General features: G+C 35.5%; 1 protein-coding gene across 1 annotated transcript in view; it reads left to right on the top strand.

The window, feature by feature from the left end:
- The window catches only part of LOC107023441 (protein fluG-like), a 60,240-nt gene extending 33,269 nt beyond the window's left edge, over positions 1-26,971 (top strand). The window contains exons 10-13 of the mRNA XM_027913906.1: positions 2,322-2,494; positions 8,304-8,424; positions 8,509-8,770; positions 26,800-26,971. Of these exons, the coding sequence (XP_027769707.1) occupies positions 2,322-2,494; positions 8,304-8,424; positions 8,509-8,670 (456 nt within the window). The 3' untranslated portion in view covers positions 8,671-8,770; positions 26,800-26,971. The remainder of the gene's footprint in view (positions 1-2,321; positions 2,495-8,303; positions 8,425-8,508; positions 8,771-26,799) is intronic.
- The last annotated feature ends 610 nt before the right edge of the window (positions 26,972-27,581 follow it).

Genomic DNA, 27,581 nt, shown 5'->3' with positions numbered 1-27,581 from the left:
AGGAGGTGAAGTATGAATTTTAAAAAATATTTAATAAAAGAATTTTTTCAAAAAAATAATAAGAGGACCGTAGATTGTTTGTTGTTGGGGGAGGTGGTGGAGTGTGATAAGAAAAATAATTTAAATTTAATTTTTTAATTGATATTAATAGTTTATTATTATTTTTCAAGATGGAATATTTTATTTGTGTGAATGTCATCGGTCAAGGTTTTTTTCAAATAAAAGAAAAAGTGCATTAAATGAATACTGAGGTTTACTTTTCAAATAAGTGATATATTATGTATGAAATTAAAAAAAGAGATAATTTAGATGTGTTTTTGATATTTATTATTTTTAATTTATTTTTGGTTATAAAGAGATGTCTTATAAACTTTGTTGTGCATCAATACAACTGAGTGGCAGAGTTGTGCTGCTAGTGATCTTTTGAGCTTCACAAAAGTAGTTCCTGCCTTGTGTGCTTCTAATTATTTTCATACAAACAATTGAGGAGCTGACAAAAAACAAAAAAGTTAGTACCTCATAATGACTTTTGGGAAGATCAACAATAAATCTTGTGCCTTGCGTCATCAGTTTTGAGCTTAGTGTTAGAGCTTAAGCATGCCACTACTAGGTAGGCTTTTTAGTGCTAAGTGTGCATTCATTTCACATTGAAGTGACAAAGTGATATTTGAACTATAAAAAGTTCATCTTCTAACAATAGAAGACATCGAAAAAATCATCAAAGTCGCTCTAGTAGCCCCTTTTATCGTTTTTCCCCTTATAATCTCTATAGGAGAAAGACTTTGACCTTCTCCTAACTTGTATTTTTCTTTTCCTCTCAATAATTTTCATTTCTCTACTAGCCACCCGCCTTGGTAGTTTTGGACAAAGGAAATGTACTTGATTGACCATAACCTATTTGTCTTTTAAGACTTTAACCCTCATTTACAAATTTTATTAACCAAAATGATGATGTTTTCCGCTAAACAAGATCCTTTGTTTATTAAGTATTTCATACTAATTAGAGAATTTCACTAATATCAAGAAATATGTGAAAGTTTGCTTTTCTATAAAAATCTTAAAATAATGACTACACAATATTGCCGCATCTTACATCAAGTAGGAATCTGTCGTCTATGGGATGAAGCTATATCGCGTCAAGGATGGGTAGGTGAATAATCTTTGCCAGAAAATATATTGTGTGTATAGATAAAATGTTATTTGATTGTGTCATATATCATATTTTGAACCCTCTTAAAATAACTTGATGAGATAGCTAATTTCTCAGTGATAAAGTGTTCACGAAAAATCAAGTGCATGCTAGTATTACTATGTGTCACTGATTTTCTTTACTTTCATTAACATTTTAAAATAAAACTTAAAAAGAAATTCTACAAACTCAAAAACAAAAATATTCCAAAAAGAAATTTAAAAAAATCTCATCTGATTTTGCTCACTGTTCTTCATGTCTCACTGCTATCGTCATTGTCGTCAAAGGCTAGTGAAAAGTCTAAAATTTAAACTTTTTCTAGGTTGAACTCTCTTTTCTTTTTCTCTTATTCTTTCTGTCCCTTTGATCACTTTATATTATATGAACTAAATATTACACATTTTGATTTCAATTTTTTTGGCGCATCCAAAAAAAAAGTCAATAAATAATATTGCCTAATTTGATATCAAAATTTTTGGTGCAGCCATTTGTCAAGCAAAACTTATAGTGTTTGAGCATCCTTAGTGAAAATTCTCGAGTATATCATTATGTCTTCTGCAAAATATAATTGAGATCTATCTTTAGAGAAATTTTGAAATTGTATGAAACATAAATGGTCATACATTATATGTTTGCGATTCAACACGCTTTCCTATATTTTTCTTCAAAATTAGTGGTATAGTTCTTCAATATTGTCCAGCACAAAGTGTTGTCTACTTCTCGTGTCAACAAAAAATTCTTAGTTTAAAAGTGTCTCATAACAAAAAATAATGAAATCTAATGGGTTATTTTCATAGATTCTGTTTCCTCACTTTGTAGAGTTATTATTACATTATTTGGATGTTACTCGGTGGTTATGATTTCCTACTTTACTGATTATCTTTTGAATATTTCATTGTCTATGATAGCATGAAAGTTTACACAAAGTAATCCTGCTGCAAATTATTTCCACATGGTATAAATGTTATCGTATATGTTGTTTAATCAAGGTCAAGTACAATAAATTTAATTTGTTCATGTAGTTCTCAGTATTGGTTATTACTGTTCTGTCATGATGTTGGATATTATTGGCATTTCCTTGCTTGGATCAGAGGTATATTGAATTTGTTCATTTCTTATGCATTACTTACAGGTTGTTCCCCAACATCGCTACTATAGTTCTGTGAAGAAACATGGTGTTGGTTTAACTGTTGAATGTATGCGATTGAGTTCAATATCTGATGAACTCTGTGAAGAAAATTCTCTCACTGCCTCGGGTGAGGTCAGAGTTGTTCCTGACTTATCAACCAAACGGAAAATCCCCTGGTACTACTTGAAAAACCTACGTTTTATTTCTTGATATATTCAATTTCCTTTTTCTCTATCCTTGTGACTTTAACTTTGAATTTTAATTTCAATAGGATATGTTTGTAGAGAATTGTAAAATATAAGTATACTTGTGGAACCTTCTGCTAGGCCAAGATTGTTAACTAAGATTAAAATATTCAACTAAATCAGAGGAAGCTAAAAAGTAAAAAAGAAGAATTTCGAAAGAATAACTTTCTAATGGATGAAAAGCTCCCCATTTAGGTTTTTGGTTTTGGTTAAATATACATTTACATGGTCATCTCCTATTAATACTTATCAATGGATGGTTCTGTTAGAACCAAAAATAATTACGTGTAATGTGAAAGTTAGCAAAACAAACCTCAAAAGATCACGAGTAAGACAACGAATGAGAAATATATCAAAAGATACAAAGATATAACGTGGTTCGGTTCACTGACTACATCCACGAAGGAGATAAACAAGCCACTATAAATATGATAATACAAAATATAGAGAGAATTAACTTCAATCGATTCATTCAGAATACACAAGAGATTCACACAAGTAATAACGTATCAAACTTGTGTCCCACAAATTCCCCAACCAAAACTTTTAAGACCCCTAGGACTACAATGTAAATGTTGATTAAGTTAGAAGGAACAAATCTCTATTTATAAAATGATAAACCTTTTCCTACAAGAAAATGACAAGCCACTTCAAAACCTTTTCCTAAAAAGGAAACCTATTTATGGTAAGAAATTCAGGGCAACTAAAATCCAACAAACCTCCCCTTGACCTGAATTTCTGACAAAATTTGTCCACCTTCTTGACATAATCTTCAGCAGCTTGCATCTCTTGTCCATAATCTCCTCCATTAAATCTAAGTCTTGACACAAAGAACCTCTCTGAATCAATTTCTCCAACAAAAATCTTCATTATTATCAAATTTTACGTCTAGAACTTCACTTGTCAAAATTAACAACCATATCTAACATGGTTCCATCCTTTAACCATGAATTTGATACCACTAGTTAGGATCGAAAATAATTAGGTGTAATGTGGAAGCTAGGAAAGTGAACCTCGAAAGAACACGAGTAAGAAGTCAATTGAGAAATATACTTAAAGACACAGATTTAATGTGGTTTGGTCAACCAACCTATATCCACAAAAAAGATGAGAAATTTACTATAAATATGAGAGTATAAAATATAAAGAGAGATAACTTTAATCAATTCACTTAGAATACATCAGATGTTCACACAAGTGATAACACATCAAATATGTGTCACACAAATTCTCCCCAGACCAAAACACTCAAAGTCCCTAGAAATACATTATGAATATTGATTAAGTTAGAAGAAACAAACATCTATTTATATAGTGTTAAACCTTTTTTCTACAAGAAAAGGACTAGCCACTCCAAAAAAAAATTTTTAAAAGAAAAACCTATTTATGGTAAGACATTCAGGGTGAACAAAATTCAACTGGTTATTGATTCTAGATACTACAAGATCTAGACTATTCTATTATTTTCTACAAATATCATCTCTAGAATATCTACAAGAAAATTCTAATAACTTTATCTATAATATAGAATATCTAGATATTTCTATAAGATACTTATCCTAAATACTTCATCTGTCCCTTTTTACTTGTCTACTTTTGAATTGACACACTTATTAAAAAAATAATTAATGACGTAGTGAGTTTACCATTTTACCCTTATTAATTATGGAGTGGATGAAAAGTTCTACATTTTTCTAAGTAATTAGTCATTTAATTGAGGATATAATAGGTAAAAAAAGTTGTCCTTTCCTGATTTGTCAAAATGGACAAGTAATTAGGGACAACTATAAAAGAAAAAGTGGACAAGTAAAAAGGGACGGAGGAAGTACTACACTAGACAATTCTAGAAACTATTCTATGATATCCTAAAATATCATCTTTAACTTTTTAACACTCTGCCTTAAAGTGATTTTTTGAAAACATCCAAGCTTATTGCAGACTCAATCAGAGCTTTTGATCGTTCCTTGGCGAACATCTCAACAATTTTCTCCCCACTCCTCTTACTTCTTCAATTGATGAATTACCCATAATCGATTAGTCTTGAAAAGAAATAAGAATATGTGTTGATAAAATTTTCATTTATGTAGCACACTAGCTTGACAATAGTCCTCTTTTATCTTTGCAAACCACATGAGTCATATGTATTGAGTTTTATATTCTTGAGCTTTGAGGCCCCCCTTTCTCTTAGCTTCCTTACAATTTGTATTATTTGGAGAAACACTTTTCTCATCTAAGTTGATGATGATTTGACCATCAATTTATGAGAAGCCTATATATGATCCACAATTTTTTCTTATTTTGAGCTCCTCTATAATTTGTTTGTTAGCTTTAGAGCTTTTAGAAATCAGACCATTTGTCTCAGCATCTGAAATTGGGACTTGAACTTCAACTTTTTCATCTATTTGTTTTTCATCTTCTCCATTTGCTTCTTGTTTGCTCTAAGTCGTTGATTGTCCTCAATATATATGGCAGATGATTGACCAGAGACTTCAACTTCTAGTACATCTCCTTCATTATATTCCTTGGAATGTCACTTTTGGCATATATAGTGTCTGCCACTACTTGTTCAGAATCTACTTCCTTGATTTCTTCAATAGTAGCTATCAAATTACCAGTATGAACATCTTCAAAAGTTTCTTGATTCTTATTGATTACATCAGTATCTTGCTTCTCCGCATGATTGACTGCATTATATTCTGGGACCTCGATCCAGTCTCTTTTAAGGTTGACGGAAACCATAACATCTATTGCGCAAGCCTCATCTAAGAAGCATCTTCCCCGGTCTTCTTCTTCAGTGAATTTCTCTATTTGAGTCATATTGCTCTCTACTTGCAATATATTTTTATATGTCCAATATTGCCACATCAATATCATCATAGAGTCTTCTTGCCATATTAGTTAAAAGACTCTTCCTTCTTTACAAGCGAGCTTGAACCACCTAGTAATTTATAGTGTGATACATCTCTTGATTTTCATTTAATGTTCGTCATGTTGGCTACAAGAGAATATCCTTTTCCTTCTTTAATTAATACACAAGCCAACTCTTTGACTAGTTACTCCTATGACGACAATAATTTCTCAAATTCCTCTAAGGATGGTTGTTGAGCCCATCCTTAAATTGATGTCACAAATAAAATATACTAAGGTTTTAAATCATGATTCACTATTCTTCTCATTCGCAATTCAAAAATAATCTCTTTATTATTTAACAAAGATATTTGAGAACTTAATTTCTTAATCTTTAAAAAATACTCAGTGATAAAGAAGATAACACTGGGTGGTGTTAGCCAATTCATTCTCCAATATTTGCAGTCAAGCTTCATTCTTCTTGTTGAAAAAACTATCAGGGTCTTTCATATTTAATGAGTTGATTTTCACTTTATAATATGATATAATAAATAGGAGGGGATTGTCCTCTTCGGAATGAACTATGCCTTTGCATTAATTTGCGTTCACTTCTTATATGTACTATCATTTTCCAGTCCATCATCAGGAGGACTTGTGTGACTTCCATTCACAACATCGCATAAAGCCTCGCCCTCAAGGTATGACTCCATACCTTTAATTGGATTGTTTCAACAACTCCATCCCATGTATAGTAACACAATCACTAAAATCCATGTCAACATACTAGTTGAATATAACCGATCTTGAAAAAAAATCCAAAAGCCAACAAGTGACTACGACTCTGATACAATGTAGATAATAATAGAAGAAACGTATAATCGGGGATCTGTCTAATAGCCAAGATCATTAGCTAAGATCGAAAGACTTAACTAAAGGAGAGGAAGGTAGAAAGTAGAAAGGAACAAATTGAAAAGAAGAAATTTGTAGTGGAAGAAGACTATGATTTAGGTTTTGGTTAAATACAAATGTACATCCCTTATTTATACTTATCTATGAATGGTTCTAGATACTATAAGATCTAGATTATTCTGTTATTTCCTACAAATATCATCTCTAGATTATCTACAGGAAAATGCTAGTAACTTTATCTTCTACTCTAAAAATATCTAGATATTTCTATAAGATGTGTATCCTAAATACTACACTAGACTATTCTAGAAAATAACATGATATTCCAAAAATCATCTTTTAACTTTTTCACAATGTTAAGGATGTTCCTTTCTTACAAGTTGTTCATCATGATTTCTATCTACTATGCCATTAATCCAACACTTATCAAACTTATTTTTCTCTTATTACGAACCATTCCAATCAACTTCATTACTTATCACACAATCAAGGATAAAAATAATCATCCTTATTTCTGTAATGCAATAATGGAAACATATGGTTAGACATATATAGTTGCATGAAGGGTGTGTTTGGAATGAAGGAAAATATTTCAATTTTTTCATATTTAGTTAGTTTTAACATTTTAGAAATGTTTCCCAAATCAACTTGTTTTCCTCGAAAACCTTGTATTAGGAATGACCTTTCGCTGTGACCCCTATATAAGCATGACCCGCAGAATATCAACGGTTAATTTCGATCAAATTCAATCCAGTACCCGTTAAATTTAACACAGAGGCAAGATTCGAACTGCAAGAGTAATAGGAATTCAAGCATGCAACTTCAATCGAAGACCCAATTCAATTAAGTACTAAACAATGCGATAACAACTCCAAGCTCAGATATGCACAATTTCATTAAGTAAATGCAAAAGAGGCAACAAAATTGATGATAAAAATGATCTCTAGACTGCAAGAGAGTGGATATAACAGCGGCATGGTTTTGGTTTGGAGGAATCCACAGAGAAGAGGAATGATAAAAATTATAAGACAACTACTAAGAAGTGTCTATAAGAGAGTAAGAAAGAAAAAAAGTTGAGATTTTCTCAATCAGTTTGTATTTAATCTGCTAAAAGGCTCTTGGCCTTTCAACTAACGACCAAATCGGCGAGTTGTGACTAAAGTCACCAACCAGTTCGGCGACTCACAGAGAGAGTTCAGGCTCCCCATTAATGTCTCCTCATTTAAAATAGACTCAACATTGAACTCGGCAACCACGACTTATCTCACAGAGAAGAATGACGACTCACCAGTTGGGACTATGTCCGTCGAAAATGACTAGGGTTCCTTCAAATTTTTGCTTCCAAAAGGGCAAACTAAGATGAGCTGGCCAATCCTATTTTACACATTGCCAAAAGAGAAGATGAAGCATGGCTAACATACTAGGGAATCATTGAAGAATAAATGATGAAAACTCACTTAGAAATTCTTTTATCACTTATTATTCTTTGGATACAAGTTTATATATATGAAATCTTTTGTATATCACTCAATATAATTAATTAAGATGGTCCTTGGATTCCAAACTTTCCTCAACTTTTTACTTTTTTAGCTAAGAATCAAAACCTAGAAACTTGCATAGTTAATCTTTGAAATCTCATTGTTGACAACTTGTAGGAGGGGACAAATATATTAACAAACTAGATTATTTTGTAATTGAATAGTTAAAAGTTGTATGCGCCCTGATGTCCAACACCTCCATTGTTTGATTTAGTACGGTAATAAATATATGGACCTTAATGTAAACGATATACATACACACACACACACATATATATACATATATCTTAAAATTTAGAATCCTTAAACTCCTAATCCTTGTTCTACCTCTGATTATGTGACAACTGTTTGTTTTGTTTGTCAAGTTTCTGGGTAACATAGAATAATTTTGTTGTTTTCAGATTTAGACCATTTGTAATCCTATTCATGTTTACCTTTTGATTCAGGGCAAGAAATCAAGAAATGATTTTTACTGATATGTTAACTGAATCTGGTAAAGCATGGCAATACTGTTCAAGAGATTTACTTCGTATATTCTCTAAAATTCTGGAAGATGAATTTGGCTTGGTATGTTATTAGTATCTCTTGTACATGACTTGAAATTTCAAGGGATTATTGAACTGATTTCTATTTATGCCTATATATCTCCAGGTTATGAATGTAGGCATTGAAGTTGAATTTTACTTATTCAAGAGTGTTTTAAAGTATGTCAGGAAAGTTTCCCTAATAGATTTGTGCTTATATTCTATGATATATTGGAACACTAAAGAGGAAATAATACAGGGATGGAAAAGAAACATGGGCCAAAATTGACAGGACCTCTTACTGCTCTACAACAGCAATAGATGTTGCATCATTAGTGCTTCAAGAGATTGTTGCTTCTTTACACTCCTTCAATATTCTAGTCGAACAGGTTAGTTTCCATTTTCTTCAATTTTAACTTGCTGCATTCATTTCCTGTAGACCTCTACAATTATTACCAAATTTATTGTCCATTTCCTTTTTAGCTGCATAAATGTTTCTTGTCTTTTAATTATATGGGTAATTTGGTATTACGATAAAGATATTAATCCTGAAATTAAATATGTGGACTATTTGATAATGTGTTTGATTAACACTTTTAATTTCCAATTTTATTGATTAAGTTATTTCTACCTTAATTTTGATAGCAATTTAAAGGGGATAATATTCTCCAGTTTAGCTAATCCCAGTTTAAAACAACTAAGTAATAAAGATGCTCATCTAAAGCACTTTGATTCCCAATGTCCTTTGGGTAGGCGAAGGTTCATTAATAGTTTTGACAAGTCCACCACGGATATGAAACAAGGGTCGTTGTTACACTAATTAATGTGCAGTAAAGAAAGCTAAAATGCAAAGTAAAAGCAACAAGGAATTTTACGAGGAAATCTCTTTGCTCAAAGGAGAAAAATTATGACATGCTCTACAAGATTTTCCAGCTCTCTTCAAGCAACAAATGAATACAAACTTCAATCAAACATGTAAGGATCAAACTCTTAATACTACAACCTGTAACATAAGTTAGAAACATATCTTACATTTGAGACCATACGTCTAAAATAACTCCCAAAATATCCCTAGGAAAGGAACATCTAAAATAACACTCATATTTTATTGCTCTCTACTTCCTAGTATGTCATATTGACCATCTCACTGATAGTTTCTACCTTCATTTCTAGAATTATAATCCTAGTTTCCTGAGTTATAATTACGGAAACCCCCTGGTTTTTCAAATACTTTGCCTCCTCAACAAAGCCGACATCCTGCTCCTTATACCTGTTTGCTGAACCTCCTACATTTACCTTTCTTGACCACTACTGAGATTTTTCGTGATGATGTACATTTGGATTTTCATGTGGGCCATGTCTTGGTCCCGTTCTACCTCTCTCTTTCTCTATTTAGTTGAGTCTTCAAAAGTGAACCCAAGGTATCCAACATTTGTATTTCTAATGTTCCAAGCTATTTTGTTCTTTGATACCTCATCCATGATAACCATGATCTGAAAGAGTTGGTTTGGTTCTTGTGGAATAAAACTAAATGGAAGATGAATTAACATGAATATTTGGTAGGAAGATAACTAGTACAAATAAAATTCAAAGATAGTATCTTGGTAGGTGAAATTTAGGGAAACCATAAAAATGGTTTTATATTCTTAACCTTGACATTTTTGACACATAGTGATGTCATGGATGACATCAATAAGATGAATTTATTCCTATAAATAGGTAGCTCTTAATTCATTTTCAAATCATCCTCATACTTGTCTTCTAACCTTTTAAGGCATTTGTGTTCTCTCTCGTATAGTATTTCACTTGTATTCTTTGTAGAGTGAAATAAATATTGGTGCAGTTGTTCTTTGGTGGGCGTTAGATCATTTTGATCCGAACCACATTAAATATTGTTATTCTTATTTGTTCTTTAATTTCACGTTTCCACTAATAATTTGTATCAGAGCCAATGTTCTGTCTGAGTATGCTCTGTGGTTGCAGCACAGTCTGAACTTTCACATAAAAAAGGCTTACTCTGGTTTTTTGTAGTTCCAAATACATTGTAGTAGAAAAGGAAGAACAAGTAAAAAATATGAGTTCCATGAAGTTTAAAATTGATAGATTTAGTGGGCGCAACAACTTTAATATTAGGAAAATCCAGATGATGGCGTTACAATCCATGCTATTGATGGAAAGTACCCCTATAAGATATCGAATTCCGACAAGGAAAAAATTAAAGGAGATGCGTTGAGTGCAATCCAACTTTCCGTTGCTTCTAACGTACTTTGTGAAGTGAGTAGAAGTACCGAAGTGACGACCAAAGAATTATGGAAAAAGCTGAGAGGGCTTTACTAGGACCAGTCAGTGACAACAAGGATATTGTTATAACAATGTCTTCATACATTTAGGATGGATTCAGGTACATTGTTGCAAGACCATCTAGATGCGTTTAATAAACTAGTGATGGACTTACAAACTGCTGGAATTAATAAGTACGAGGAGACGCTTGCATGTTCATTGCTATTTTAACTGACTTCAAAATATCGTGATATTGAGAATTCAATGATGTATAATAAACAACCTATAAAACTTGAGCAAGTGCGGCAATCACTTAACTCTTGTGATGTGCGAATGCATTTTGAAGGAGACAAAAGTGACGAAGCTAGTGGACTCTTTGTAAGAGGTCGTACTAACCAACAGGGAAGGAACAAATCAAAGTACAGATCAAAGTCTCGTGTGAACAAAAAGAATGAGGAGTGTTGGGGCTGTCAAAAGAAAGGGTACTTTGAACGAGATTGTCCTATGTCAAAGTCCAAAGAAAAGGCGAGTGCATCCATTGTTGAGCAAGTACATGATAATGATGATGATTACGTATTAACAACATCATGCAATAGTGGAGTCTATGACAACAAATGTATCTTAGACTTTGGTTGTAATTTGCATATCATATTCCGAAAAGATTGGTTCAGCTGCTATGAAACAAGTAGAGGAACTATATTAATGGGAAATAATGCAACTTGTAAAATAGTTGGCATTGGATCAGTTCCTGTACGCTGCCACGATGGAATCGTGAGGACTATTACAGAAGTCCATCATGTTGCTGATCTAAAGAAGAATTTGATCTCCCTGGGTACTTTGGATAAACAAGGTTATAAGTACATGAGTGAAGGATGAACTATGAATGTGACTAAAGGATCTTTAGTCATGTTGAAGGCCAAGCTGGAGGTTGGCCTTTACACACTTGAGAGAAGCACCATTATTGGCTCTGTAAATGCATCTACAGTGCAGTTATCTAATGAGGACAAGGCAAAATTATGGCACATGATACTAGGCCATATGAGCGCTCGAGGATTAGAGATGTTGAGCAATCGCAACATTTTGATTGGTGAGAAGATTAACACACTTGAATTTTATGAGCACTGCGACTTAGGGAAGCAGAAAAAGGTCAGTTTGAGCGCTGCAGACACAAGACGGGAGGGGTGCTAGACTACATCAATTCAGATTTATGGGATCCCTCTAATCTTCCATCGAAGGGAGGAAAGAGGTATCTTTTCATATTCATTGATGATTTTTCACGAAAGGTTTTGGTGCATTTCCTGAAGAGAAAACGTGATGCTTTTGAAGCATTTAAAGAGTGGAAGATTTTGGTTGAAATCAAATGGTGAGAAAAATCAAGTATCTTCGCACAAACAATGGCTTGGTGTTTCGTAGTGAAGAGTTCAATGATTTCTACAAGGTTCATGGAATCGCAAGACATAAGACGGTCAGGCATACACCACAACAGAATGGAGTTGCCGAAAGAATGAACAAATTTCTTCTTGAGAAGGCTCGTTGTATTCTCTTACAAGCCAAGATGTCCAAAGCATTTTAGGCTGAAGCAGTTCATACTGCTTCCCATATTGTCAATCGATCTCCAGCATCAGAGATTAACTTTAAGACTCCGGATAAGGTCTGGTCAGGTGAACCCTCTAACTATTCATACTTGTGAATATTTGGGTGTCCAGCTTATTATCATGTTAATGAAGTAAAGCTTGAACCAAGGGCTAAAAAGGCCATATTCATAGGGGTATGTAGATGGAGTAAAAGGGTACAAACTTTGGTGTTTGTCTTTACTCAAATTTGTGGTTAGTAGAGATGCTACCTTCGATGAATCCTCTATACTTGATCCTCGTAAAATTTCTATGGAGTTATGTAGAAATGAGAAGAACAAGCATGTGGACCTACAGTTGGATCTTACCAAGGAACGAGATCAAGAGACACAAATTGATGAGCCAAAAGATGCAGACCTTGAAGAACTTGCTTCCAATGAACCATACACATTTGTGAAGGGAAGGGACAAAAGGTAGATACGGAAAACAGAACGTCTTATAGAGCAAGAAAATCTTATTGCACATGTGTTTGTAGCTTCAGAAAAAGATATTAAGGATCTCGAGTCCTCATCGTATGTTGAAGTAACTTTTTGCAAAGATGCTGCACAATGACAGTTAGCCATGATGGAAGAGATGGAGTCTCTTCACAAAAGTGAGACATGGGTCTTAGTTAAAAGGCCAAAGGGGTTGAGGACAGTTGGATGCAAATGGGTCTACAGAAAGAAAGAAGGTATTCTAAAAGTGGAAGATGCTAGGCTTAAGGCGAGATTGGTTGCAAAGGGTTTCAGTCAAAGGAGGGAAGTGACTATAATGAGATCTTCTCTCCAGTCGTGAAACATAGCTCAATTCGCGTGCTACTAGCATTGGTTGCACAATTTGATTTAGAGATTCAACAGCTTGATGTCAAAACTGCTTTCTTACATGGTGATCTGGAAGAGACAATCTATATGGATCAACCTGAAGGTTTCCTAGCTAAAGGAAAAGAAGACCATGTATCCCAACTAAAGAAGGCTTTGTATGGTTTGAATCAATCCCCTAGATAGTGGTACAAGAAATTTGATGTATTCAGGACTACACATGGATTTTTGAGGAGTGCATTTGATAGCTGTGTGTATCACAAGAAGATCTCTGGCAATTCTATGATTTATCTCTTGTTGTATGTTGATGATATGCTTATTGATGCTAACAACATCACAGAGATAAATATTTTATATAAACTTTGAGCAAAGAATTTGACATGAAGGATTTGGGAGTTACAAATATAATCCTTGGAATGCAGATTTCAAGAGAAAATGGTGTTGTACATCTTTCTCAGAAGAGGTACATCGAAAAAGTTCTTGAGAGATTCAATATGCATATGAGCAAGCCTGTAAGTACACTAGTAGCTCCTTATTTAAAGCTCTCAGAGTTACAAAAGCCTTAATCTATGGATGAGGTGTAACATATGTCAAAGGTTCCTTATGTGAGCACAGTTGGTTGCATAATGTATTCTATGGTGTGCACACGTCCAGATATTGCTCAATATGTAAGTCTGGTAAGCAGGTACATGGAAAATCCAGGAAAAGGTACTGGAAAGCTATCAAGTGGATATAAAACTATCTCAAAGAAGCTCCTGATGTTGGTCTAACCTTCTGTAAAAGTGAAAGTCTTTCAATTCTCGGTTATGTAGATTCCGACAATGCAGGGGATCTTGATCGAAGGAGGTCCACAACTGGATACATCTTTACTCTCGTTGGCAGTGCCGTTAGTTTGAAATCGACTTTACAGTCTATTGTCGCTTTGTCTACAATAGAGGCTGAATATATGGCAGCAATGGAGGCAGTGAAAGAAGCTATCTGGTTGAAAGGTTTGGTGGCAGAATTGAGTTCTGTTCATCTTGAAACAATTCTAAGATGTGATAGTCAAAGTGCTATTCATTTGATTAAAAACCAAAGATTTCATGAGCGCACCAAACTTATTGATGTCAGATTTTATTTTAATCGACATGTCGTAGAAGAGCGAGCTATCAAGGTTGAGAAGGTTATCACAGACGATAACGCTGCATACATATTGACCAAAATAGTCCCACTTGCCAAGTTTGCACACTACAAGGACTTGCGGGAGTATGCATCAATTGATGCAACTCTAATAGAACAATTGCTAGGTCGAGCTGGTATGTTCAACAAAGGTTTGATTCTTCTTGTTTCTTACAACGGGATTGCCCAGTAAGCTTAGAAGTTTTGGCTGGAGTTGCTTATACACATGCTTGGAACACAAACAAAGGTGGAGATTGTAAGAGTTGGTTTGGTTTTTGTGGAATCAAACTAAATGGAAGATGAATGAACATGAATGTTTGGTAGGAAGATAATTAGTACAAATAAAAGTCAAACATAGTATCTTGGTAGGTGAAATTTAGGCAAACGATAAAATGGTTTCATATTCTTAACCTTGACATTTTTGACACATAGTGATGTCATGGATGACATAAATAGGATGAATTTATTCCTATAAATAGGTAGCTCTTAATTTATTTTCAAATCATCCTTTCACATGCCTTCTAACCTTCTAAGGCATTTGTGCTCTCTTGTAGTATTTCATTTGTATTCTTTGTAGAGTGAAATAAATATTGGTGCAGTTGTCCTTTGGTGGACGTAAGATCATTTTGATCCAAAACAGGTTAAATATTGTTGTTCTTCCTTTTTCATTAATTTCATATTTCCGTTAACATGATTTCAGACAATGGTTTTCTCAGGAATGATCCACCATTAATTTATTGCATCCGCAACCAGTTTATTTAGAAAATTTAACGACCTGTATAATACTTGCTTCAAGTGTCTGTCAGTGAGGCCACAATTTGGGCATCTCTTTATCTGTTGATTGAAACTCTATCATGTATTATGCATTGCTTCATCTGGTAGATGCTTATGAGAATTTAAATCATCCTTCATTTGCATCTGGGAAAAACCCCTCCATAAAATCTTCCCTCAGCTATGCCCAAGTTCTAATTAGTTGTATGGCAACTCATTCAGCCAGTTTGTTGATCCCCTAGTTAGAGACTGTGGGAACAACCCCAGTCTCATTGCAGTTTGGCTGACTCCAAGATTCGCAGCCGACTTGCAAATTGTAACGAAGTTCATCAGATGTTGATTTGCATCCTCATCATCAGTTCCTCTCAACATCTCTTTCTGATTCATTAGTTTAATCATGGTGCTGGTGATGGTTCATTTCACTCCTAGAGGCAATAATGGGTGTACAATTTCTCTAGTAGCTTCAGCTCCATGTAGTTCCAAATCATTTTCTTGGAATATCACACGCGCCAGTTGTTGGACTGAACCTCTTGAAGCTACTGGTTGGTGACGATGAGGGGCTATCTCTTCGACCCCTTCATTCTCTCCATTCACCCCTTTTGGTTCTGGGCATTGTTCTGAGTACCTCTAGACAAGGTCTCAACATCGCTTTTCAAATGCCTATGCATTCACCATTTTTCTGATAGTTTTTCTAAACTTGGGATCATAAGGATTCAAAGGTGATCCCTTACTTCTAGTTTTTGACATATACTAGTTAACTCACCTCTAAATGACACATACAAGAAACTAGAAGTAAAATTAAGAAATATAACTACAACTGAAGTAATAGCCAGTAGAGTATTCCTGAACCGAAATTCCCCGGCAGTGGTCCCAAAATTTGTTATGCTCAAACTTACATCTCAATTTAGAAGTATAAATGGTCAAAGTCAATTATAGAATTCAACTTGAGTTGAGGTCAATCCCACAAGAAATTTATAGAAGAAATAAACTTACCAACGCTTATATTTAGTTGTGGTTAACATTTCTGAAAGAAATAAATCGCAAAAAGTAAATATTGGGTTGTTTTGAACGCAAGTAACCAATTTTTGTTTAAGTTAAATGTTAACATTAGTGAACAATAGTCTCTAGATGTAATAGTTGATTTAGCGAGACTATGATTGTGTTCTTCATGACCTTTAATTGACAACTCAACTTCTATACAAACAACGTTGTACTGTCAATCTTATATGTTCATAGTGTCAACCTTATATGTTCATAGCAAGTTCAGTATATCTAAACGTTTTTCATCCCTATTAGATGACTTTTACTCTTCTCCTCTCAGTCTTCGAGTGTTTTGTATCTTACCCTTGCATACTTATTAAGAAGATTATCCTCTCTTGAGCTCTAATCTTTAAAAAAAAGTTAATAGAATTTGTTATGAAATTTTCCTAATTATCACTTTTCTCTCGAACAAGTGATGAATACATGCATGTTCTAATGTATGCATTCAGTAGAAGACATTCATAATTTATGTAGAGACAACATATGCAGTTAACAATTAAAAGTCACTCATGTTTGAATCTATCGTTATAATAGTCATAGTTCCCACAACCCTAGTAGTTGTTTTTAGCCGCTATATTCAAGTGCATTTGGGTGAAGAGTAATGAGAGCAAGATCAACACTGTGGTTTTTTATGTCTGAGAGATGTTCATGCTATGGTGGAGGTAAAAGGAGTCGGAAATATGAAAAAAGTTTTTCCACCATCAACACTTGGGAGTAACTCCGAGTGGATTTTAAGAAGGTTTCTTTCCTAATTATGCCATCTATGAGTCCAATTGCAAGTTTAGGGAGCTGAAGTGGACCGGCAGCATATGGGCGTACGTGAAAGAGTTCGCCACCCTCACACTTTAGATTCCCAACTTCAAAATAAATATATATTATTATCAATGGGCTGAAAAATGGGGCAGGAAGAAATTGGGACGCTGATAGGTCAAGACTATTGATGAAGCCATCGCGCAGGCTATAGTTTTGACAAACTTTAGGTATGACAAGACCGATCGAGTCATAGAAGGGTAAATGAGATGTAGTCGTGACTAGGGTGGGGAGATCATGGAAAATTTAAGGAGCAACAACCAGATCTCAGGAATCATGACCCCTATAAATGTGATGGAAAGAATTCTGGACTTCAAAGCGATACACCGAAGAGGTCAAAAACTACAAAGAACGATGGCTGCCTATGCAGCGGCCCACATGGCTATGTAAGATGATATGAACTTAAGAACCTTGGTGCTATACTACGGGAATAGAAGGATAAATATGCATAATTAGGGAAAGGTTTAGACACAATGCAATTGGGCTTGATTGTATTATGCGAAGACATCGTGAAGCAATCAAAGAAGCCAAAAGAATACAACACAGTATGTAGACATCACAATAAATGGACAACCCACTCGTGCTATGGTCAACACAGGTGCGGAGGCAAACATAATGTCCAAGAATGCGGCAAAAAAGTAGAAATTGAGTTACAGTCCAAGTAACACCCACCTCAAGATGGTAAACGCACCACTGAACCCATGTGCGAATTCGCTTATGGAGTAAGCCTTACACTGGGCAAATTGTACGATAAGACCAATTTGATTGTCGCTCCTTTAGATATATTTGATATCATTCTTAGGCCTCCAAGTTCTTCAAGAAATGTCAGACGATGATTGATCCTTACCTTCAATCTCTCTTGGTAATGGATCAAGAAGGATCATGTATGGTGACACTGGTTAAGGTACCAAAGATTGAAGGACAAGCTCAAATATCGGCCATGCATGGCTGGCCTTAAGGAGAAAGATTCGACATTGCACAAATGTATTGACGAGTCCATGTTCTATTGGTCACGTTTACAAAAAGACTAGATCCAGTTTTTTATGCGATAGCAATACAACATGGTCATAGAAACATTAGGTAGGGAAAAATATCATGACACAAGTTTTTCATCCCACTCAAGAATAGAATTAAATAAAAAATAAGCTAGCCTAAGGAGGCAAGCACGTAGAGTTTGAGAGGTTTGTGGAGGACTCTAGAATATGCTAGATATTTTCTTGGAAGGCTTTAGGATTCTGTAGACTTGTACAGGACCAATGTGTAAATAAGTAGGGACTTGAATAATAATTTTTATTTACAGTTGATCCCCGAGGAGAGTAGTATAATATAAGGGCTCTCAATAGTAAATACATCCAACCATGTTTTAAATCATTCTTCCAAGCAATACAAATCCTTCTTTAAAAACTCTCTTTGCTTTGTTCATTCTCTTAGCAATCTAAGTTTCAGTGGGCTTACTTGAACTTTCAAGATCATAAAATATTAATGAGTAAGTTGTGAAATCTCGCATAGAGCATTAGTGGAAGTCAAAGTCCGTGACACATGTCATCCATCAAACAAGACATAAATCAAATAACATGGCTATGATAAAAGCTGTATGGTTAAAAAAAGGTTCCAAAAAAAAACGATCATGCAAGTCTTAGAACACCAAAAATACAAAAATACATATGGAAGTGTCATCTCAACCAATACTTTTAAAAATCTAAATAATATTCACCAACAAATTCAACATCACACATCGGGAGTATTAACACATGAAGTAAATTTTAAACACTTGGACGGAAAAGGCAACTTATTTGAAGAGATTTACTGGAAATGAAGAATTAGGAACACTGCATAGGAGCCTTAGTTTGATGAAGAGGATTTGTTAGGACCGAAATCTAATCAGGTATCATACGGAAGTTAGCAAAGAAAAACTCAAAAGACCATGAGTAACAAGACAAAAAAGAAATATACCAAAAGACACATATTTAACGTTGTTCGACCAATCGACCTATATACACAAAAGAGATTAGTAGTCCATAATAAATTTGATAGTACAAAATATAGAGAGAGAAACCTCAAACATTCATTTGGAAAACAAGGAGGTTCAAAAATTCTCCCCGATAACTACGACTCTTAAAACTCTAGGATTAAATTGTGAATGTTAATTAAGTTTGAAAGAAAAGGCCTCTATTTATAGGGTCTAAATTTTTTTCCTACGAGAAAAGTACTAGTCAAATATTAAAACTTTCACTAAAATAAAACTTATTTGTGGTAAGAAAATCAGGGCAATTAATACCCAACAAATTTCCCACTTGGCCTGAATTTCTAACAAAATAAATTTGTCAACCTTGTTCACATAATTTTCAACAACTTGCATCTCTTCTCCATAATCTACTCCATCAAATCTACATCTGGACACAGAGAACCTCTATGAAATAATTTCTCCAACAAAAATATTCATTATTGTCAAAAAGGTTGCGACTTGAACTACACCTATCAAGATGAACATTCGATTTTAAAACTAACTCCATCAATGAATCATTGGAATTAACTCCATCATTGAACCTTCCAACCTGGCTACATCATTGAACCTTTGAACCAATGGTTACTTCATTAAATATTGCCTTGATACCACTTTTCATGACCAAACATAAATAGGTATCATGCAGAAGCTAGCAACGAAAACTCGAAAGACCATGAATAAGAAGATAAACTAAATAAATACCAAAAGATTCAAAAATTTAATGTGGTTTAGTCAACAACCTACATCCATAAAGGAGATGAGTAATCCATTATCAATATGAGAGTACAAAATATAGAGAGAAATAACCTCAACAAGCTGGCTAATTTCACACTTACCTATGACATATGACAAAAGAGATTTTCTGGAACATGTAGTGCGTACCAGCTCGCCTAAGACGCATTCTTTCTTACGGGATGACTTCATGCTAACCTAATCTCAAAGAGGTGAGAACTCTCAATTGAATGTGATCGAAACGACAGTCCCATCCTTCTGCTTTCCTTTATATGAAATGAGGGCCCACCTATCACTTAAAGGCAGCCTCCTAACCCGCGAACCTGCTTGGTCGTATGTTAGCTGCATCTATTCTTTGAACGTGGATGGCGGTACCGATTCTAAGTCGTTCATGTGTTCTAAGAGACTTGCCTTATAAGATAAAAAATGACCTGAGGGAACTCATTCTCCTGTGCTAGTTAATCAGATGTCATCCAAGTCGCCACCAATCATGAATCATGAATGGGAGATTGGTCATCTTTTAGCTTACTCTGCTAGGACTACTATAACTTCCACGACTGCTACTAAGCTAATAAGATCGAGGGACCGTACGTGGTGATTCAAAATGTTCATTTTATTTGATAAGTAATCAAGGAACTAAGAGTATATAACGCTCAGAGGAAGCTTAGTGAAAAGCTAAACTGTCTCAAGTTAGCCAAACTAAAGGACTAATCCAGCTACAAATGAAAGAGTAAAGCGCATTTACTCAGAATACAAGGAGGTTAACAAATTCTCCCTCATAACCAAAACTCTTAAAATCCTAGGACTAAATTGTCAATGTTGATCAATTAGAAGGAAAGAACCTTTGTTTATAGAGTCATAAACCTTTTCCTACACAAAAATGACTAGTCAAATCTTAAACTTTTTCCTAAAAGGAAATTAATTATTTGTGGTAAAAAATTCAGGAAAATTAACACGTAATAGATTGAAGCCCTTTCTAGAATTGGAATTAGTGCGATTGATAGGGATGACATTGCTCTCTTTTTTTTCTATTTCAGATAAAAAAATCATTTGCTATGACCATAAGACAGACACACCTTTGAAGTAATGGGTGCAGGTGCACTTGTTAATTTTTAAAAACATTGTGTGTATATACACATATATTCAAAATAAGGATCATAAAACTAAATGTGCACATTGAAGGATTTTTTGACCAAAAACATCCTTTAACTATACCTCAAACTTAAACTACATCCTTAAAACATCATTTCTAGCAGAAAACATCCTTTTAATATACCCCAAACTTAAACTAAATCCTTAAAGTATCATTCTTACCATAAAACATCCTTCAAGTATTTTAAAGTGAGCAATTTTCATCCTTCTACTTAACTTTCTCGTAAAACTACCCAATATATCCCACAAAAATTCGTCCCTTCATAATTATTATTCTTAGATATGCCAAGAATATTATCGTGAAAATTTTCGTAAATGAGTTAAGAATTATGAAAAACTTTTTATTTGACCATTTTTCATTCATTTTCATGTAATTTTCATTAAAAATATTATTAGTTTAAATATATTTCTTCTCAATTGAATAGGCTAGAAGCAACATTTGATGGAAACTTTTGCTTCTAATAATGTAGAATGAAACTCAAATACGAGACAAAATCAATATTTTTGTCACTTCAATTTTAGATTGACCTAAAAATCTATTGATTTAATTGGTTGAGAAAAAGATAAAAATAATTAATCTCCAGCTTCTCTCCATTACGAAAAAGGCAATTATGTACGCTCACACTTTTTCTAATCATTTTTAGTTTTTATAAGCAATAATGTCTAAGATTTTTTATGTATTTTCAATAACTTCTTGTATCAAGTAATGAAATTATGCAAAGTAACTTTTGTTGATAGTCACATTAACTGCTCGTTTTTCGTAAGATTCATTAGTTTTTTGACAATATCTAACAAAAAGATAAAAATTACTTACTTTAAAATAATTGAAGGATGTTTTAAGGTAAGAATGATACTTTAAGGATGTAGTTTAAGTTTGGGGCATAGTTAAATGATGTTTTTGAGCCAAAAACTCCACATTAACAAATAACTTGAGTTGGTGTAGTGGTTCAACACTATTTGTTGGGCTTCTTGTAAGTCGTGTATCCCGATATTGATTCTGGATGTTGCATATTATTTTTATCAATATTTTAAAGAAAAGTACATTAAAAAATCTCAACTGAGATTTGAACTAGCAATGACAAAGTGTACACTAAGAATCAAGGCCATTTAATCATAGAGTGAATTATGTTGAATTTTATTAAATTTTTATTTATATATTAACTCGATTTTATACTTGTTTGATCATATTTTCCTATGAAGTATCGGTACACCAACTAATATGTATCCACATTTAATAGTGCCCCATGATCTTCAAATCATGAATTCATCTTTGGTTATGGAGATTTGTTGAATGCCTTGAATTGGACCCGTTACAAACAGAAAGGACGGGTCAATTTATTGGTGAACCACGTAAATCTGTTGTCTTGTTTTTCGCGTTTATATTTTCTCGTATTATCTCGAATTCCGCATAACAAATTGGTATCAGAGCCTCTCGGTTAATCAGGTGTTCTTGAAGAATTCGAGATGTCTGCTTTGAACGTGAAAATCGACAAATTCACAGGGAGGAACAGTTTCAGTTTATGGCAGATCAAGATGCGGGCTTTGTTGAAACAACAAGGATTCTGGGCGCCGTTGTCGAAAGACAAGAACGCCGTCGTTACTCCTGAGATGGCGATTCTGGAGGAAAAGGCGCATTCGACGATCATGCTGTGTCTCGCGGATGACGTCATCACGGAAGTCTCGGATGAAGAGACTGCTGCTGGTCTGTGGTTGAAGCTGGAGAGTTTGTACATGACAAAATCTCTAACCAACAAGCTGCTTCTGAAACAACGTCTATTCGGTCTACGAATGGCTGAAGGTACACAACTCAGGGAACATTTAGAGCAATTGAATACTTTGTTATTAGAATTGCGTAATATCGATGTGAAGATCGAGGATGAAGATGCTGCCCTAATTCTGTTAGTATCTCTCCCAATGTCGTTTGAGAATTTTGTTCAATCGTTCATTGTTGGGAAAGATACTGTGTCGCTGGAAGAAGTCAGATCGGCCCTTCATAGCAGGGAATTACGGCATAAGGCTAACGGCACAAGTACGGACATACAGCCTTCCGGTCTGTTCACCAGTAGCGGAAAGGGAAGGAAAAACGGCGGAAAGAAAAATAAGCCGATGTCGAAGGGTGCAAAGCCAGATGATGTTTGTAATTACTGCAAGGAGAAGGGACATTGGAAATTTGATTGTCCGAAGAAGAAGAAGCAATCGGAAAAACAATCAGTTTCTGCTGCTGTTGCTGAAGAAGACACCAATTCTGAAGAAGACATTGCCCTAGTTGCGGATGAGCACACTCATCATTCAGATGTGTGGGTTCTCGATTCTGGGGCATCCTATCACATCTGTCCTAGGAGAGAGTGGTTCACGACTTATGAGCAGATAGACGGAGGCAGCATCTCGATGGCCAACAGTTCTGTCTGCAAGGTGGTTGGGACAGGCTCGATCAAGATAAGGACACATGACGGTAGCTTCTGCACATTGAACGAGGTCAGGCACGTTCCATTGATGACGAAAAATCTGATATCTCTCAGTTCTTTGGACAGCAAGGGATTCAGCTGGTCGGGAAAAGATGGAGTCTTGCGGGTCTGGAAGGGTTCAAATCTGATTCTGAAAGGTGTCATGCGTGGTACTTTGTATTTTCTACAAGGTTCCACGGTTACAGGTTCAGCCCATGTTGCATCGTCAGAAGTTCACCAGGAGGATATGACTAAGTTATGGCACATGAGACTTGGTCATATGGGTGAAAGAGGGATGCAAATTCTGTCAAAGGAGGATCTTCTTGCTGGTCATAAGGTTAAAAGCCTAGAGTTTTGTGAACATTGTGTCTTTGGAAAACTACATCGCAACAAGTTTCCAAAAGCCATTCACAGAACAAAAGGCACTCTTGATTATATCCATTCTGATTGCTGGGGTCCATGCCGTGTTGAGTCTTTGGGAGGCTGCAGATTTTTTGTGTCCATGATTGATGACTACTCAAGGATGACTTGGGTGTACATGATGAAGCATAAAAGTGAAGCTTTCCAGAAGTTCAAGGAGTGGAAAATTTTGATGGAAAATCAAACAGGGAAGAAGATCAAGAGGTTGCGAACTGATAATGGGCTGGAATTCTGCTGGTCTGAATTTGATCAATTCTGTAAGGATGAAGGGATTGCTCGACATCGTACAGTCAGAAATACACCACAGCAGAACGGTGTAGCTGAGCGGATGAATCAAACACTTCTGGAGAGAGCAAGGTGCATGCTCTCTAATGCTGGGCTAGATAGAAGATTCTGGGCAGAAGCGGTTAGTACAGCTTGCTACTTGATTAACCGCGGACCACATACAGGCATACAGTGCAAAACACCTATGGAGATGTGGTCAGGAAAAGTTGCTGATTATTCAAATCTGAAAGCTTTTGGTTGTACGGCTTACTATCACGTCAGTGAAGGTAAGTTAGAACCAAGAGCTAAAAAGGGAGTATTTGTGGGCTACGGAGATGGAGTGAAAGGTTTCAGAATCTGGTCTCCAGCAGAAAAGAGGGTTATTATGAGCAGGAACGTTGTCTTTGATGAAAGTTCTCTGCTTAGAACCATTGTGAAGCCTACAACTACGTCAGAAACTGGGAGTCTTGATAAACAGGTGGAGTTTCAAGTCATTCAGAACGAGAGCGATTTGAAAGAACCTGAAGAGGAGGATCAAGAGCCACAGACAGAAACTGATATTCCAGAATCTATGCCATCAGATATCCATCGGAGTATAGCTCAAGATCGGCCAAGGAGGGTTGGAGTTCGGCCACCTACGAGGTATGGTTTTGAGGACATGGTGGGTTATGCACTGCAGGTTGCTGAAGAGGTAGATACATCTGAGCCGTCTACTTACAAAGAAGCCATTTTAAGTTCTGATTCTGAAAAATGGTTTGCCGCTATGGGAGATGAGATGGAGTCCCTACACAAGAATCAGACATGGGATCTGGTCATACAGCCTTCGGGGAGAAAGATTATTACTTGCAAATGGGTTTTCAAGAAGAAGGAAGGGATATCACCAGCAGAAGGAGTCAAGTATAAAGCCAGGGTTGTTGCCAGAGGTTTCAACCAAAGAGAGGGAGTGGACTACAATGAGATCTTCTCACCAGTGGTCAGACATACTTCCATCCGAGTGTTACTAGCGATAGTTACACATCAGAATCTGGAGCTTGAACAACTTGATGTGAAGACAGCGTTTCTACATGGAGAGTTGGAGGAAGAGATATACATGACTCAGCCGGATGGTTTCCAAGTTCCAGGGAAGGAAAATCACGTCTGCAAGTTGAAGAAGTCCTTATATGGACTTAAGCAGTCTCCAAGGCAGTGGTACAAAAGGTTTGACAGCTATATGGTGAAGTTGGGCTATACTCGGAGCTCATATGATTGTTGTGTCTACTACAATAGGCTCAAGGATGATTCATTCATCTATCTGGTGCTTTATGTAGATGATATGCTGATAGCTGCAAAGAAGAAGTATGACATTCAGAAGCTGAAGGGTTTACTTAGTGCTGAGTTTGAGATGAAGGATCTGGGAGCCGCTCGGAAGATTCTAGGGATGGAGATCATTAGAGACAGAGAGAGAAGGAAACTTTTCTTGTCACAGAGAAGCTACATTCAGAAGGTCTTGGCGAGGTTTGGCATGTCTTCATCTAAGCCTATTGATACCCCCAGTGCTGCCAATATCCATCTCACTGCCATGTTCGCTCCACAGTCAGAAGAAGAGAAGGAGTATATGTCACGAGTCCCTTATGCCAGTGCCGTAGGAAGTTTGATGTATGCTATGGTCTGTACAAGGCCAGATTTAGCACATGCAGTCAGTGTAGTGAGCAGATTCATGGGACAACCAGGGAGAGAACATTGGCAGGCTGTGAAGAGAATTTTCCGGTACCTTAGAGGTACATCTGACGTTGGTCTCATTTATGGAGGTGATACTCAGTGCTTGGTTACTGGCTATTCTGATTCTGACTATGCTGGAGATGTTGACACAAGAAGATCGATGACTGGCTATGTGTTTACCCTTGGAGGATCTGTCGTCAGTTGGAAGGCAACTTTGCAACCTACAGTGACTTTGTCTACTACGGAAGCGGAGTACATGGCCTTGACAGAGGCTGCAAAAGAAGGGATTTGGCTGAAAGGGCTGGTTAGTGATCTTGGTCTGCATCATGATCAGGCTACGGTGTATTGTGACAGTTTGAGCGCAATTTGTCTAGCCAAGGATCAAGTCCATCATGAGAGAACCAAGCATATTGACGTAAGGTATCATTTTCTGAGAAGTGAGAAGAGAATCAAGGTGAAGAAAGTAGGAACTGCTGATAATCCTGCTGATATGTTCACAAAGCCGGTTCCACAGAGCAAGTTTCAACACTGTTTGGACTTGCTCAACATCAGAAGCTGTTAATTGCCCTGCGGGGCAACTCTGAGGAAGAGGGGGAGGCCTGGCACTATCATAGTGCGTCTGAAGAATCTGTTTGGAGAATTCAAGTCAAGGTGGAGATTTGTTGAATGCCTTGAATCGGACCCGTTACAAACAGAAAGGACGGTATACAATGTTGTTGTATTGGGCCCTTAATTATCTGTCAATTCTGTATGTTGGGCCCAAGCCTGTTAGGGCATAGCTTAGCACTATATATAGACGCTATGGCAAACCCTATTCTGTAATTCTGTTCTTGCCTCTCCTTAATAAAACTGCTCTCCCTCTTCCCGTGGACGTAGCCAATTTATTGGTGAACCACGTAAATCTGTTGTCTTGTTTTTCGCGTTTATATTTTCTCGTATTATCTCGAATTCCGCATAACACATACGGATTTGTACCCCATTAGTTTTAGACAAAAAATGTAACTTTGGAATGAAATTGTTTGTTCAAGAAAACATTTAAGAAAGTTCTTTGTTAACTTTAATACATTAAATGTTTTTTTTTATAACTCGGGAACTCTAAAATTTTCTCTATTTTATCTGTATAAGATTAATAATAACTTGAATATAACTTATAGATTTTATTATTTGTAGTATTCTATATTCCTTTATTTGATGGTTCTTGCTTCTAGAATGCAGCTACACTCAGAAAGTGGGAAAGGACAATTTGAAATAGTTTTGGCATACACTAATTGTGGTAAAGCAGCAGATCACTTGATAATTACACATGAAGTAGTCAAAGGAATCGCAAGGAAACACAGGCTACTAGCAAGCTTTACCCCAAAGTATGTAGCGCAATATTTTCACGTGAATTTTCATTGCATTACTTGCTGATCTTGATCCCCATGTAGAAAATATGGAAGGAAAATAGTATCTTTATAGAATGCTCAAGTTTATTATAAACTACTTAAGGCCACTTGAGATGATTTCAATTATCAACTACATATCTATTTATACTAGTAAAAATGTAAATCAAAGGTCTTGCACAAATAACTAAATAAATGTATCACAATTTACTAGATACATGTATTAAAAAAATTCTAAAAAGACTTCTTGAATAACTAAGAGACAATTTCGGAAAACTAAACATTGATGCATTAATTCCAACACCTCCCATGATTTATAACTGTTGGGAAAGACAAGGCACTAACAAAGAATGCCTGACAGGATAACAGCGGAAGAATACCCAAGTCTATACTTTCCCTTTTCGATTTGAACCAAGAGAAGACAAACAACCACAAGCAATATGATAGTAAGGCAGCAAGTAATTCAACCAAACAAATATAACAAGACAATAATAAACCAATCACACAAGACACCAAGATTTACGTGGAAAACCCTTCGATGTGAAGAGTAAAAAACCACGGGACCAAAAGCTCCACTATAATCACCAAGAGTTACAATATTGTTCTCCAAAATTG

The sequence above is a fragment of the Solanum pennellii genome, chromosome 1 (genome assembly GCF_001406875.1).
Source record: "Solanum pennellii chromosome 1, SPENNV200".
Taxonomy (NCBI): Eukaryota; Viridiplantae; Streptophyta; class Magnoliopsida; order Solanales; family Solanaceae; genus Solanum; species Solanum pennellii.
This window is presented reverse-complemented; position numbering and strand designations above follow the sequence as displayed.